The sequence below is a fragment of the Astatotilapia calliptera genome, chromosome 8 (genome assembly GCF_964374335.1).
Source record: "Astatotilapia calliptera chromosome 8, fAstCal68.1, whole genome shotgun sequence".
NCBI classification, from domain to species: domain Eukaryota; kingdom Metazoa; phylum Chordata; class Actinopteri; order Cichliformes; family Cichlidae; genus Astatotilapia; species Astatotilapia calliptera.
Window position 1 is genome coordinate 7,071,054 of NC_137429.1, and position 14,594 is coordinate 7,085,647.

At 40.0% G+C, this 14,594-nt stretch overlaps 1 protein-coding gene and 2 long non-coding RNA genes across 5 annotated transcripts; 1 reads left to right on the plus strand and 2 right to left on the minus strand.

The window, feature by feature from the left end:
- Nucleotides 1-1,842: 1,842 nt before the first annotated feature.
- Nucleotides 1,843-14,380, minus strand: sgca (sarcoglycan, alpha). The gene is made up of 11 exons (XM_026177605.2): nucleotides 14,267-14,380; nucleotides 13,887-14,015; nucleotides 13,644-13,792; nucleotides 4,595-4,661; nucleotides 4,296-4,494; nucleotides 3,960-4,128; nucleotides 3,573-3,781; nucleotides 3,342-3,368; nucleotides 2,967-3,140; nucleotides 2,196-2,222; nucleotides 1,843-2,107 (listed from the first exon to the last, which is right to left on the minus strand). The coding sequence occupies exons 1-11, from the start codon at nucleotides 14,301-14,303 to the stop codon at nucleotides 2,101-2,103; spliced, it is 1,194 nt and encodes a 397-aa protein (XP_026033390.2). The 5' UTR covers nucleotides 14,304-14,380; the 3' UTR covers nucleotides 1,843-2,100.
- LOC145430366 (uncharacterized) lies at nucleotides 5,261-11,555 on the minus strand. Of its 3 annotated transcripts, XR_013910906.1 has the most exons (3): nucleotides 11,418-11,535; nucleotides 7,734-7,783; nucleotides 5,261-7,649 (listed from the first exon to the last, which is right to left on the minus strand). It is a non-coding gene; the product is annotated as an uncharacterized LOC145430366 (long non-coding RNA). The 3 variants fall into 3 exon arrangements; XR_013910905.1 differs by lacking the exon at nucleotides 7,734-7,783 and having other exon boundaries at nucleotides 11,418-11,555; XR_013910904.1 differs by lacking the exon at nucleotides 11,418-11,535 and having other exon boundaries at nucleotides 7,734-10,163.
- Nucleotides 11,553-12,751, plus strand: LOC145430367 (uncharacterized). The gene is made up of 2 exons (XR_013910907.1): nucleotides 11,553-12,067; nucleotides 12,258-12,751. It is a non-coding gene; the product is annotated as an uncharacterized LOC145430367 (long non-coding RNA).
- Nucleotides 14,381-14,594: the final 214 nt, after the last annotated feature.

Consider the following 14,594-nt stretch of genomic DNA (forward strand, 5'->3'; position numbering starts at 1 on the left):
TCTTTTTGATCCAGCCATAAGTGATGAATGATCTGTAAACTGTTGAACTGATCTCCTCTTCATAGTTTGCTTTGTCACTAGACAATTTACTGGCAAAACTGATTAGTGGTTCATACTGTCACAGCCCAACTCACCGAATGTGACGAGGTGATGATGATGAGGATGATGAGGTGACTTAGAAAACAGATATTTATAGATAAAAACAACATCACTCGTGTAAAGCCGGTCAGGATAAGAAGCAAACAAAAGAAAGAAAACAAAACAAAATCATGCTGTGAATCAGAACATCACAGCTTACTTGCATAGCAGAGACAACCCACATGTATCTCTCTGCTCACGGCCACTTTGTTAGGGTTCAACTGCTCATTAACACAAATATCTAATCACCCAATCACTTGGCAGAAACTCACCGCATTTAGGACATGGTGAAATAAATCCCCTTCAACTCAAGCAGATTAGGTAAGAAAGGCTATTTCAGTGACTTTGAATGTGGCATGGTTGTTGGTGCCAGACTGGCTGGTTGGAGTATTTCAGAAACTGCTTATATGCTGGGATTTTCCCAGCTTTCCCAGGGTTTACAGAGAATGTTTAAAAAAGAGAAAGTGGTGAATGGCTGGACTGATTTTTGGTGATAGGAAGGCAACAATAGCTCAAATACTTGTTACAATCACGTTCAAAGAGCATATTTGAACAAGAAATATGTTGAACCTTGAGGCAGATGGGCTACAGCAGCAGAAGACCACACCAGGTGCCAATCTTGTCAGGTAAGAACAGGAAAGTGAAGCTACAATTAAAATGGAATCACCAGAATAGGTCAGTAGAAGAGTGGAAATATATCGCCTGGAATGAGCTCCATATCCAACTAATCACTGTTTAGATGCCAGAGCCCATCTGAGTATTGTTGGTGACCATGCTGATCCCGTTATGACCCCAGTGTCTTCCAGCAGGATATCACACACCATGTCACAGTTGCTCTGATCTCCTCAAACTGATTTCTTGAACATGACTTCATTGGTACTCAAACGGCCTCCACAGTTACCTGAACGTAATCCAAGAGAGCACCTTTGGGATGTAGACATTCACATCCTGGAAGTAAAGCCAACAAATCTGCAGCAACTGTGTGATGCTATCATGTTAACATGGATCCAAATCTCTGAGGAATATTTCCAGCACCTTGTTGAACCTATGCCATTAAGAATTGAGGCAGTTCTGAAGGCAAAAGGGACACCAAACCAGTATTATGAAGGTGTAACTAATAAAATGTCCAGTGAGTGTATACAAAACTATAGTAAGAAATAAGAATAAAAAAATATCCTGGTTTTTTTTTGTATATACAGCATACACACAGATCCAAATTAAACATACATTTGAGCTCATCTTTATCCTTTCTAGCTCCCTTAATGCTACAGCTGCTGATTCTCTAAAGCAAAGTGTAAACAAAGCATTTCTACTTTGAGCTCATAAAGCAGAGCATGCGTGCTGCAGGTGCTGAATGCCAACTTTCAAACCCTACCTCTGCCTGACATCTACTGCATGTACAACCTGTGTTTAAAAGCATATCTAAACTGAAGCTGTCCCTTCTTATTTTTTATTGTATTACCACTAAAGAAGGATAAGATGAATATAAAGAATGGATATTGAGCATCTTTCAGGTCAGTCATAGAACATGCCAGAGTAAGAACATGATTTTTTGCTGGAATATAATAATACGTGAATGAATAATAATTCATATAATATACATTTTTAGCAGCCTGGGTTAACCAAATCAAATGGATTTCTTCCAAAGTTTGTCCAACTAGTCATCACATACCCTTTAAGAAATTAATAAATATAAACAAAATATTTTATGAACCAAAGAAATATTTAATCCACAAAACATGCTTCAGCGTTTATAAAATGACCCATGTATTAGTTTACAACGTGCGACAATAATTAGTTTGATATACACAACATCTGAGCTATTAGTATACTATTCATTTACTTTAATGGAACCCAAACAGGAAGAAATTATAATATCCAAATGCAAATATAATCCACAAACTGTGTCTCAGAGAGGTTATTAATAATACTCCATGTGTTATATCTTATCCATCGCTGCTCTCACTTCCTGTAAACACACACAAAAAAATATTCTTAGAATAATCAGCAACACCGAGCAGAATCAATGCGGAGGAGAATCCTGTGAATGGGCTTACCTGGGCAGTGTGTCACTGTATGGATCTCTACCAAGAGAGTAAGAAAATAAATACAATTAAAAACTACTTTATTTATTATGATTTATTACAACTGTTGGAGAATAACTCATGCAACACAGCAGTAATAGTGACACTAACTTCACCAACAGCAGATGGCAGGTGTGATGAGATGTTAGTACTTATTCTTTATATGCTATACTCTCATAAACAAAATACTTCAGATTGTAAACTGCTGGTCATACAAACATATTTGAGTATGTAGATTTTCATTTGGTAATTTGTGACGGCTGTTTGGTTACAATTTCTATTGAAATGGTGTTGATTCATGGACACAAGAATGACTTTTGATGTAACTTATTATAAGCTTCCTTTGTTTTACAATACTGAGCAAAAGACTTGAGTCACCCCTCATATACATACAGTATGTATTGCTTCTGAGGAGGAAGATGTTTTTGTAAATATTTAAAGTGATCTTTTTGGAAATCTAGCAAAGAACTTACACATGACCTGAAAGAAACAGCAGGTTTGGGGATGCGTTTCAACAAGTGGTGTTTGCAAAATTGAAAGAACTGAGAAAATAGAAAAGTGCTGTCAAATTTCCACCCTGCGATACTATTTGGAAAATGACAGGAGAAGCATACCTGATCAGAACAACCCAGTGCATCATCAGAGCAACATTAGAGTGGTGTTACATTAGGTTCTTATTGTGTACCTAATAGACTGGCAGCTCAGTGCACATAACTGATAGGAATTAATGGGTGTGGTGCTTACTGTTGGGCCATGATGAGTGGGATGCTGTCAGACTGCAGCGGGGAGGCCCTGTCTCCAGTCCGGCTGTTAAACATGGGCAGTGTGGAGAGGGGTGGAGGCACCCCTCTGTTTCCAGCCATGGTCCTCAGCTCGTCAGTGTTCTCATGGATGGTGTAGTGGTGGTACAGCTGAATTCTGCAGCACACATCACATACAGATTTTTTTTTCTGCAAGCTTGGAAATATTTTTGCTGCACTATATTTCAGATTCATTCTGTGAAATATCACTTATAATGCTGTCTTAGCTGACTGGTAGTAAAAAGTTAACCATCAGATCATGTTTTAAATTGAAAGACAACAATCAGGTTTCAAAATCTGTTATAAACAAAGTACTTACTGGTTTGTTCTTGCATTCCTTTTGCCACTATAGAAAAAGAGTAAAATATCCGTTTAATATTGGATCAATCAAAAGTCTAAATATGTTTAAATAGATTCCCATCCTTGGTGGAATTTATCCCACTTGGATGACTACATAAAATCCCAGTAGAGGGAAGAGGGAAAAATATAGTTTGGCATCCAAAGCCTTTATATATTTATTCAGAGATTAGATTTAAAATTAGATACATACATTCCTTCCCTTCTGCCAAACATGATGTAAGCCAGCAGCAGAAACAGGATGATGGCGAGGATCAGGGGCACAATCACTGTCACGATGTAGTCTGGGAAATAGTCTCTGTTTGGGGGAGACTCCAGAGGTTTGAAGTCCTCTCCAGCCTCCAAAATCCCTGAACCCATAGTGGGAGCAGGTGGCTTCGGCTTCATCTTTGTCAGATCAAACTGCAGGAGGAGGAAGAGCATTAAAATGAAGCACAGAGCAGCAGATGAGATAAACAGCTTTATGCTGTTTGCTTCTGCTTAGTAGTTAATGAGACAAAATGAAATAATCAATTGAGGCTTTGATCATATATATTTATATATATGTTCCTTCTTGGGCGTGCATCTTTTCTGGCCTCACCAGCTCCGTCTTGCACCAGGTGATACAGTTGCTTGGATTTATGCAGAAGTGGCATTCTCCAGGGACTTTGATTTTGGCCTCTTCCTTGCACTGCTTTTTGTTCTCCGGTGTCAGCACCCTCAGGAGACATTTGGAGAAATACTCCTCTGACCCTACCTTCACATACACACTGTCACAAATCAAATTTGACTAAATATGCATTTTTTTCCAAAGCAAGTTCTGTTACAGCAGCAAACACGGTGCTAATAAAATACAACAAACTTAAGTAGTAGTACTGAAAAAAACATAATTTTAAATAAACCCAGTATGTATAAGAATGTACAGATCTAAGTTTACCCTTCAAAGTGCCCTGCAAGAGGGAGTGGAACTCTGCCACCACGATCGAGGGCGTTGGTGATGTTGATCATTTCCAGGGTCTCTGTGTCCCACAGCTTCTGCAAATCCTGCTTTATCTCATCCTGAACAGTAGAGGGCAGCACTTTTTCAATCTCTCTCAGCTTGATGAAGACTTCGACTTGATAGGGCAGAATCTTGTCTGTAAATACACCGGCGAGTTTCGACATTTGACACACCCTCATTCATTATAACTATTATTTTGGGACTTAAACGTAATGGGACGGATTCATCGCAAATACCTGGAACGACTTTGATTATGAGAAGGTGTCTGACTGTGTCATAGCTCCGCTGGTTGGTGGCATAAATCTGTCAGAATGAAATGTAATATTATTAAGATTATGACAGTTCATATGCATTCCAGGAGCACTTTTTGCAAAACTTGAATGTCCGCTTTTCCATTTGCTGTCAATTTCCCTTTAGCTGCTGTCTGCTCATTAGTGTATGAAAAACGTTTTTGCTTACAGTAACAAAAGTATCTGTTTCAAAACCAATTCGTTATTATATATCTAGAGATATATTAATAATTTAAGACTTACACTAAAACGAAAATAAAGAAAATAAAGCGGTGAAGATTAGTTTAATATCTTACATTTTCTGCTGTATAGCTGCTTAATACTTTATGTTCACTGTTCTGTAAAAAGAAAAGCGAAAAAAAAACAAAAACAGGATGAACTGTTTAAACAAAAGCAAAAAATTAATGCACTTAAAAAATGGCGTGTAGTTTGTTACAATGTGAAGGAAATTGCCTTCCCGGGTTTCCTCCGTGGCGTGAGCGATAAGCAGAGTTCTGTCCTTTCCTTCTAAGATTCCTAATTATTCAAAGTAACACTCAGGTATGCCATTCAGCGTGTTAGTACGAGCTCGGGAGCAGCTTGGGAGAACAAGAAAACAGAGACTGCTTTAGGTTGCCTTCCCAATCGACTCAAAGGTTTATTTGATACACAGCAGTTTATATAGATGAAAAAAGGTTCGTGTGTCAGCTTTCCCAGTTCAAACCGGTACAGACCAAATAAGGAAACGTCTTCCTGCCTTCTGAGCAAAGAAGTATCCTGTGTGTAGTTTATCAGTTCAGCTATAATTTATGATCATCCCAGCAAAATACACTCCTAGACATAAAATACAGAGTTCTTTCATCAGTGAATTCTGAAACAAACCACCTAGCCTTTAACGAGCCTTTTCCAGGAGATAAGGAAAAGGGAGGATGGGAGTAAAGAAGTGGTCTCATCTCTGTGGTGTTTTCGACCTTGAGGTACCAGCCTGTAAGTCTTACACATTAATTCTTGGGTCACAGAGAAAGAGAAAAACAACTAGTATATGGGCCTTATTGAGTAACAGTTTTCCTGTATAAAACAATATCCTGTAAATGCTTACCGTGGTATCAAAATATCATAACAGTTCTCCCCTTTTATCATGTAATGATAACATAGTATAAAGACAGAATGTAATAACATAATATAAAGATAAATCATAAATGTGAAACAAATCATAAATGTAACTGGTCCTTCGAGCAAGCTTAATATCAAAAATTCCGAGAGCGTATACATGGTATCACACAACAGACAATAATCATCAAAAACATGCTGCAACGGTTACAAAGGCTACAATTAGTTCCTTCCATCTGCCAAACGTGTCCTGTAGCCACTTATGTAGCCACTGACCGTGACCTGTATTGGCAATTAGTTCTATCTGCAATGCTTCAAGTTTATTCATAGCTTGTGTGAATGAACCGTTAGGAGCGGTATCATTGGGAATGAAAGTACAGCATACATCAACGGTTACTAGACCACAGGTACCGGTCCAACTAACAGGTAAAGCTAATCTAAGGGTATTATTGCACAACCAATAAGCATGTGGGATTGGTCTGGTCAGGCGCGTGACCATGTGTGATTTAACTAACTCCCCCCAGTCAGTGTCATTTAATACACCCTCTGGGGGAACAATGATCGATTCTCTGCTCGAACTTGAACTGTGTGTGTGTTCCTCCAGATATGATACAACTTCAGCCACAGAGACAGCTAGCCATGTCTCATTACAGCGTGCACCTGGGGAGTCAGAGAAGAATGTATAGTTATCCTTTGTATAATCTATGTGTGTGTCTGGGCCAGTTAACTTTAGTCTGCGCAGACATATCATACTAGTATTAAAATGGAGAGGGATCTGTCCTAAGGGCAGTGAGGGCTTTAACCTATTCTTAGGGCGTTTCATTGGGGCGCAGGTCCCTGCGGTGTCATTAGATAACTTCAATAATTCGCCTAATGGAGTCTCAGGGTTAGTTGGTGTGTGTGTGTGTCTAAGTAGGCAGTCGAGAGGGCTCAGAGTCAACTGTAAAGTGTCTTTAAAGAGAGCATTATCTCTGCTGATTTTCTCTAGTCCCTCAGTGAGGGGGAAACCGGATATGGGGTATCCTACTATTACCTGTTCTGGATTAGCCTTTGAACAGACATAACAGTTACTGTTTCCTAAATCACGAGCGGCTGTTCTGGCATTTTCATACCAGGCGTTAGCTCCTGTTCTAGAGGGCGCATAAGATGGTTTATTAGTGGCGTCTATGTTGCTATTTACTGATTTTAGGGAACGTGAGGAGTGCATTAAGTAGGTGTCTCGCAAAATAGAGCATGAAGTATCGTCAGCAAAATATGACCTGCAGAAATGTGAACATGGTTGCAGTTTACAATACAAAATAGCAAAGAGAAATCCTAAGGTTAATGCGATAGATATGATAAATAACCTAAATATATAAGAAAGTATATAAGAAAAACAGTTCTTCAGTTGTCTCCTGGCCTGGTCCCAGGTTCGAGAGACATTGAATAAGCGTCGTATGATGACAATGGGCATTTCATTTTCTCCATTATCAGGATGAAATGAGTCTGGCTTTATCAGGTTAGACATCATGTGGTACTTTTGGCTTTCTGTTCCTGCTGGATGTTTGAGTACCTTGTTGTTGTTCTTTCAGACGTTGTGTGTTAATCAGTGATTGCGTGTGTGCACTGGATCCGGGCGCTGGCTCGCCTGAGATGTCGTCTACCCGTGTGTTTATTTGCTCTAGTTCCGGGCGCTGGCTCGCCGGAGATGTCGTCTGCTTGATCCGACGCCTGAGATGGTCCGATTGGGCTGGTCTTAACCCTGCTGGCATGAATCCACTGAGGTTGTCCGTCTGTGAGGATGCTGGTTCTTCGTCACTGCCAGTAAAGCCTGGGGGCTGGAAAACGCGGCCTCCCAGAGTGTCCTTGGTTTTAGTGGCTTCTCCAACATGCGTCTCCTTGTCTCCACTGGTGGAACTGTGGAGGGGAAAAGCTGAGAGAGACAAACTTTCTGATAGTTATTATTCAGTTTTTCTACCAGGTTGTGAACATCAGTGGACAATGCAATATAGATCACCTTCTACTAGCGGTGCCCCTCTGGAAGCTGACCATGGTCTTGGAAATAGTCTTATTTCAAATGGAAATAATTTGGTTACTTCAGATTGAGTCATTCTAATCTCACACAGGACTTGAGTAAGTAATTTGACACAGGTCATTAAAGTTTTAGCACACTTTTGAATTACTTCTAATGTGAATGAAGATCCTCTATCACTGTTAATCTGGTGAGGTATTCCGAATCTGGGTATTATTTCATTGCTCAACTTTTGACAGACTACTTCTGCAGTTTCTTTTGATGTTGGATAAGCTTCTACTCATTTACTAAATTGATCCACTATTACCAGTAAGTACTTGATGCTTCCTTGTGCTGGCATTTGTGTAAAATCAATTTGTAATGTATGAAATGGAAAATCTGGTTGTGGTAAATGCTGATGTTTTGCTTTTGAGCTACCTACATTAGTTCGTGCACATGTTAGACAGGTTGCTAATATGCTTTTTACTGCATGCAATGTTTTCTCAATTACAAATCTTGATTTTATTGCCCCTATTACCCCTCTTTGTCCGACATGACTCACACAGTGAAAATGTCGGACAAGGACTGGCAGCAGGGAATATGGGAGGGCAATCAAACCCTTAAGATTTAGTATAGGCCATCTCTGTCATCTAAGGTACAGTCATTATTCTATGCAGAGGCTTGCTCTTGTATAAATTTTAAATCAACATTTGTTTCTAAATAGTCTGGGAGTGTAACAAGTGGCAGCTGTAGGGGCACAGATAATACTTCCTGCGGAGGTGGGAGCTGTGATGCAGCTGCAGCCTTGGCTGTCACGTCTGCTAAGGCATTACCTGTTGCTTCGTCTGTGTCAGCTGTACTGTGTCCTTTCGTTTTTACAACTGCAACGGCCGATGGCAGCTGTATAGCCTGAAAAAGTCTTTTAACAAAATCAGAATTTAGCAATTTATTTTCCATCAGCAGATCTAAATCATCTCTGTCTCCACAATGTGCCAAAGTCATGTACGACACCAAATGCATAGCGGCTGTCTGTGTAAATCGTCACATGCTTATCCAAATGTAGCTCACAGGCGCGTATTAAAGCCATGAGCTCTGCTTTTTGTGCTGAGTGAAATGGTAATGAGTGAGCCTCTAGTATGATGTCAGGCACTGTTACCACTGAATAGCCACAAAGAAATGAGTTGTCACTCGGCCTTGAACAGGACCCGTCCACATAAACCGTGGCTGAGTCTGAGATAGGTGTTTGCTCTAAATCTGGACATGGTGCTGTGGATTCCTGTATATGTGTCATGCAGTCATGAACGTCAAGCCTGTCTGAGCCATCCTGTCGGTCAGAAGAACACAGCATAGGATCAATAAATGTGCTGGCGAATCAGGTGTGCTGCTCGCTTTTATAGTGAGATTTGCATATGTTGTGTAGTTATGTTTGCTACAATGGTCGTGACCTGGTGATTGGTGTGTAGAACAGTGTCATGTGAGAGTGTGAGCTTCTCGCAGTCCCTTATCATGATAGAGCAAGCTGCTACTGCCCTCAGGCAGGCCGGCATTCCCTGAACAATTCAGGCAGCACCTTTGAGTGGCGGAGGTCAGCACTCCCTGTAATGCATTGAAAGAGGCAGTCATTTCTGTGGACCACAGTATTCGAGGAGGCTTGTCTTTTTTACAACAGTCACGCAGAATGTGGTCATGAAAAGAACAGTCTGGTATCCACTGTCTGCAATAGTTCACCATGCCTAAGAAGGACGACATTTCCTCCTGTGTAGTGGGACGAGGGACAGAGGTCACAGCTTTGACCCTGTCTGCAGTCATGGAACGTTTTCCGTGAGACAGTGTGAATCCCAAATATTGAACAGAAGTCTGACAGTACTGCATTTTCTTTGCTGATGCTTTGTGGCCAGTCTTTTGGAGGTGCTGGATAAGCATGTGTGTAGCAGTTTGACATAGTTTTTCACTTTCAGCACAGAGGAGGAGGTCATCCACATGTGGATCAGGGTGCAGCCCTCAGGAGTGGAGCACCATTGAGAAAGCAGCAGAGCTGTCTATCATGCCTTGGGGCAAACGAGTCCAAGTGTACTGCTTATTTCTATGTGTGAATGCAAATAACGGCTGTGTGTCACAGGTACTGAGAAAAAGGAGCGGAGCATAAATCCACCACGGTAAAATGTGTATGCAATGCATGTCAATATGCTGTGAACATCTGAAACGAGAGGTGGCAGAGGAATGTTGACTGCATTAATTTGCCTCAAGTCTTGTATGAAACGCCATACGCCAGGTTTGTTAGGCTTTGGCACAGGATTGACAGGAGTGTGGGCTTTATTGCTCCTGTAGTCAATAAATCTCCTATGATGACATCTAGAGCTGCGGCTTTTTCCGTGGAAAGGGGACATTGCTTGACATATACACATATTAAAACACAGGGATCTTGTGTTTTAATATGTGTACGTGATAAAGTGTACAGTCAATAAATCCTATATCATTCTCACTTTTAGACCACAATGTCATATTCTGGTATTCAGCTGGCAACGTAAGTGCAGAAATAGTACAGTGGATAGGGTAGGTTAGATCTATGTGACGACATATTTCGTAACCTATGTCTGAGTTATGTAACAAAATCACTGTTTGACCTTCACTTGTGTGAGCAGTTATCATGTTGTTGAACAGTGTGAGAGAAACAAAAGTGTGGCTCCCAGTCATGGGATTACCTGTTAGTGGCGTCTGTACACGTTTTTTTTTTTTTTTTTTTTTTGGCACAGTGTGTGACATAGAGTACCGGACAAAAAGGATGTTGAGTTCATTCTCTGCTGAGGGTCCAGCTGACACAGAGGATGTTCCTTCTCCATCATGTCGGTACATAGGGCAGAGAAAACATAAGCTGTTATCAGTGTCAGCAAACATTTCACCCTTTATGTTAAATGAAATACACAAATTCATTTTTGCTTTGGGTGTCTGCGGCTGCTGGAAAACTGAGCTGAATTTGCACCTCTAGCTTGTCCAACAGTGCATAAAGCGTTTTATGAATACTAGGATAGATTCATCAGGCTTCTGTTTACACATAGTTACTGCATTTAAGTCAATTTTGTCTCTGGACATTGTTAGCAGGAATTTCTTTAGATTCTTAAAGAAATCGGCGACTTTGTCATGTGGGTGTCTATTGTGGACACTGCCTGATGCAAAAGTTTTTCTTCATAGTCGTCTAAATTGTTTTTCATAAGTTCCTCACATTCTTCTTTCAAAAGTTTTTCTCTTTTTTTTTTATGTTCTGCTAATTCTTCCTCGCGGCGTATATATTGTTTTTCCTGATCTTGTTTAAAGAGATGGCTAAGATCCGTTGCATGTGATTCAGATTTTTTGTCACTGTCTTTTAAGCTGGTTGGATCAGAATGCTGACATTGTTTGCGTGCAGCTGCTGCAGCAACTATTAATTCGGTCTCATCTTCGTAAGGCGGCGGGGCTGTGGGCTGAATGGCTGAGCATGGAAGACTAGCTTTTCCCGCAGTAGATTTATTTTCTTTGCTAGAGCCTGCACTAGTTTTATTTGATGTTAAAGCATCTACACCTGGTTCCGGTCCCTTTTTCCATAGTGGTAACATTTGATGTATCACGTCGCGGCATTCTATCATATATTTTCTACAGGACTTTTTAAGCAGACTACTTTTCTTATCACAAATGATATTCAACATTTCTACTGACCTGTTTTCTGGCGATAATCGTTCGGGATAAGGCTCCGAAAAGAAATTAGAATGCATTGAACTTCTTAAGTTGTAAACAAAGTCAGTCACATAAGCACTCCCGCATGTTCTGGATACGTGATCATGGACGTCTTCACCGATTCGCGGACGCAGGTTACACGTAACCGGAAATGGGAGTTATACTGAGCCGTTATTTGAGACTTTATTTTGTATTTTATTAATTTTTGGTTTTACAGGTACTTTAGATTTTTTATCGGACCTGTCTGTGGTCTTTGAATAATTCTGACCCATGTTCAGTGATTTCCAGAGGGGTTTACACGCTAGGAGGATTTAGGTTAGTATTTTCGCTGCGGCACAGCTGAGGTTACTTTAAATTTATTGCTAGCAATTTTTTGTTTGTGTGAGCAACTCTCACTTAGCGAGCAACTTCTCGCTTAACGAGCAACTTCTCGTAAAACAACAGGCAACTTCCTGTGTTCTTTCTGCTTTTAATTTACTGCTTTTAACCCTTGTATGGTAATCGGGTCTGTGAGACCCGTTTTCAGTTTTCTTTCGTTTTTTTTTTTTTTTAACAAAATTAAATTTAATTATTTACTAGCTTTCTGTGAGTGAGCAACTTCTCACTTTTTAACGTACGTTTCAAGATAACAGGCAACTCCCTGTGTCACTCTTTGATGAGCAACTTCTCACTTAACGAGAAGTATTTAAGACAACAGGCAACTTTCTGTGTCACTTTTTCTGAGTGAGCAACTTCTCACTTTTTAACGTACGTTTAATTAAACAATTAATTATTATTATTATTATTATTTTTTAAACAAAATTAAAATATTCAAGACAACAGGCAACTTCCTGTGTCCACCAACACCACACAAGGGTTAATTTACTTTATTCGGGGACTGAGGAAGTCAGTCAGTGTATCTCTCTGGATCACTAAGTGAAACTTCGTCAGCATATCCCGTTTTTTTATGGATTCGGGGACTGAGGAAGTCAGTCAGTGTATCTCTCTGGATCACTAAGTGAAACTTCGTCAGCATATCCCGTTTTTTTATGGATCGATCACTGAGAGAGGTATAATATGGTCTCTATATAAATATGAAAGACACATATTTACCTTCTGTCAGGATCCCACTTCTGACACCAAAATTGAAGGAAATTGCCTTCCCGGGTTTCCTCCGTGGCGTGAGCGATAAGCAGAGTTCTGTCCTTTCCTTCTAAGATTCCTAATTATTTAAAGTAACACTCAGGTATGCCATTCAGCGTGTTAGTACGAGCTCGGGAGCAGCTTGGGAGAACAAGAAAACAGAGACTGCTTTAGGTTGCCTTCCCAATCGACTCAAAGGTTTATTTGATACACAGCAGTTTATATAGATGAAAAAAGGTTCGTGTGTCAGCTTTCCCAGTTCAAACCGGTACAGACCAAATAAGGAAACGTCTTCCTGCCTTCTGAGCAAAGAAGTATCCTGTGTGTAGTTTATCAGTTCAGCTATAATTTATGATCATCCCAGCAAAATACACTCCTAGACATAAAATACAGAGTTCTTTCATCAGTGAATTCTGAAACAAACCACCTAGCCTTTAACGAGCCTTTTCCAGGAGATAAGGAAAAGGGAGGATGGGAGTAAAGAAGTGGTCTCATCTCTGTGGTGTTTTCGACCTTGAGGTACCAGCCTGTAAGTCTTACACATTAATTCTTGGGTCACAGAGAAAGAGAAAAACAACTAGTATATGGGCCTTATTGAGTAACAGTTTTCCTGTATAAAACAATATCCTGTAAATGCTTACCGTGGTATCAAAATATCATAACACAATGGGAAAAGTTTTGAATCAGAATACAGCTGTGTTCTGTGTTTACACCAAAAATTTAGCATGTTTTCTAACTGAAATAAATTCTGTTTGGTTGAGACTAAAGTGTTACTTCTGACATTTGTATCTCTTCTTCTTCAAAGACAGCTTACTTCCTGAATTTTTAACGTTGGTTCAAAATAGCAGCTGAAGAGAAGAGGCCCAAGGCTTTTGTCTCTGGGGATTTGACAACAAATCCTGACAGCTGTTTTTGATAGCCGCATATTTTTCATATTTGTCTCCACTGTAGCTGCGCTGGAATGTTATCTTTGTTTGGCCTACCATCACGACAGAAGAATGTGCAAAAGTAAGGCCAGAGGTGAATGTTAGATGTGCAGCATGGAAGAATATTGTGCCAATGTTGGTGTAAATGATGATTTCACACCTCAATTATACTTTTTCCTGGAGACATTGGTGTGCCATACAAGAAGCCGTTGTCATAGGGGTTCCTTTGGGTGAAGCGCAACCACTCTGGGAGGTCTGGGAAATTCTGTTTGTTGCACTTAAATATTATGGGGTCGTTGTACAATATGCCTGATTTGCAAAACACAAAAAGAGCAGAGAAAAACAGCATTAACACATGTGGATGTCTTATCCTTTTAACTGAATTTAGATCATTCTGTCTCACCGTAGACTTTGCCCAAAGGTTCAAAGTCGTTCTGGAAAGTCTCTCTAAACAGTTCATGTGTAAAAAACTTCCCCACAGGAATGGTAACTTTGATGTCAGAACTGGCCTCAAACAAACTGGCAGAACACACTGTGTGGAAGTGTAAAAAACACACCAGACAGTTTATAAGAAGGGTCAAAAAAGGCAAACAAAACCTTAAATCTGACATTAAAAAATGACAACACACACATCCTGATGCTAGAATCCTACGCACAGTCCTTAAAAGCTGATATCAAGGGCGAGTGTTTTTACTAAATAACACAGAGTTGATAATTAATGTTGAGGAAGGTCAGCGAAAGTTGTTCTTTGATGAAGCTAAATAATTTTACGAGTGAACTTGCCTGTTAAAAAGAAGACCCAGCTCCCACAGCCTGCCATCTTGTTTTGGGTTTTGATTGACAGAACCAAGTGGAGAGGGGCTTGGTCACTGCAAAGGACATGTCAAAACTATTTTTGTCTCACTTACCTAATAACATCCGGAAGGGTGACTGTGAGTCTGTGAACAGTAGGCCTTCGAGGGATATTTATGTCCTTTTTGTTGATATACAGTCATATAAGTCATATACAGTCATTCATTTTTGCTCAGTATAATCAGCAACACTTGCCTTTAGTAGTTAATATTTGCCTTATATTTCTCCACTAATATATTTAGGTCTCAAACACTGTTGT

What these genes read in the sequence shown, in the direction of transcription:
- sgca (XM_026177605.2), bottom strand. Translation starts at nt 14,303, where the DNA reads ATGGCAGGCTGTGGGAGCTGGGTCTTCTTTTTAACAG. An exon ending in CATAATCAAAGTCGTTCCAG is followed by an intron (nt 4,495 to 4,594) that starts GTATTTGCGATG and finishes GTGTATTTACAG; the next exon opens with ACAAGATTCTGCCCTATCAA. An exon ending in CCTGGTGCAAGACGGAGCTG is followed by an intron (nt 3,782 to 3,959) that starts GTGAGGCCAGAA and finishes CTCCTCCTGCAG; the next exon opens with TTTGATCTGACAAAGATGAA.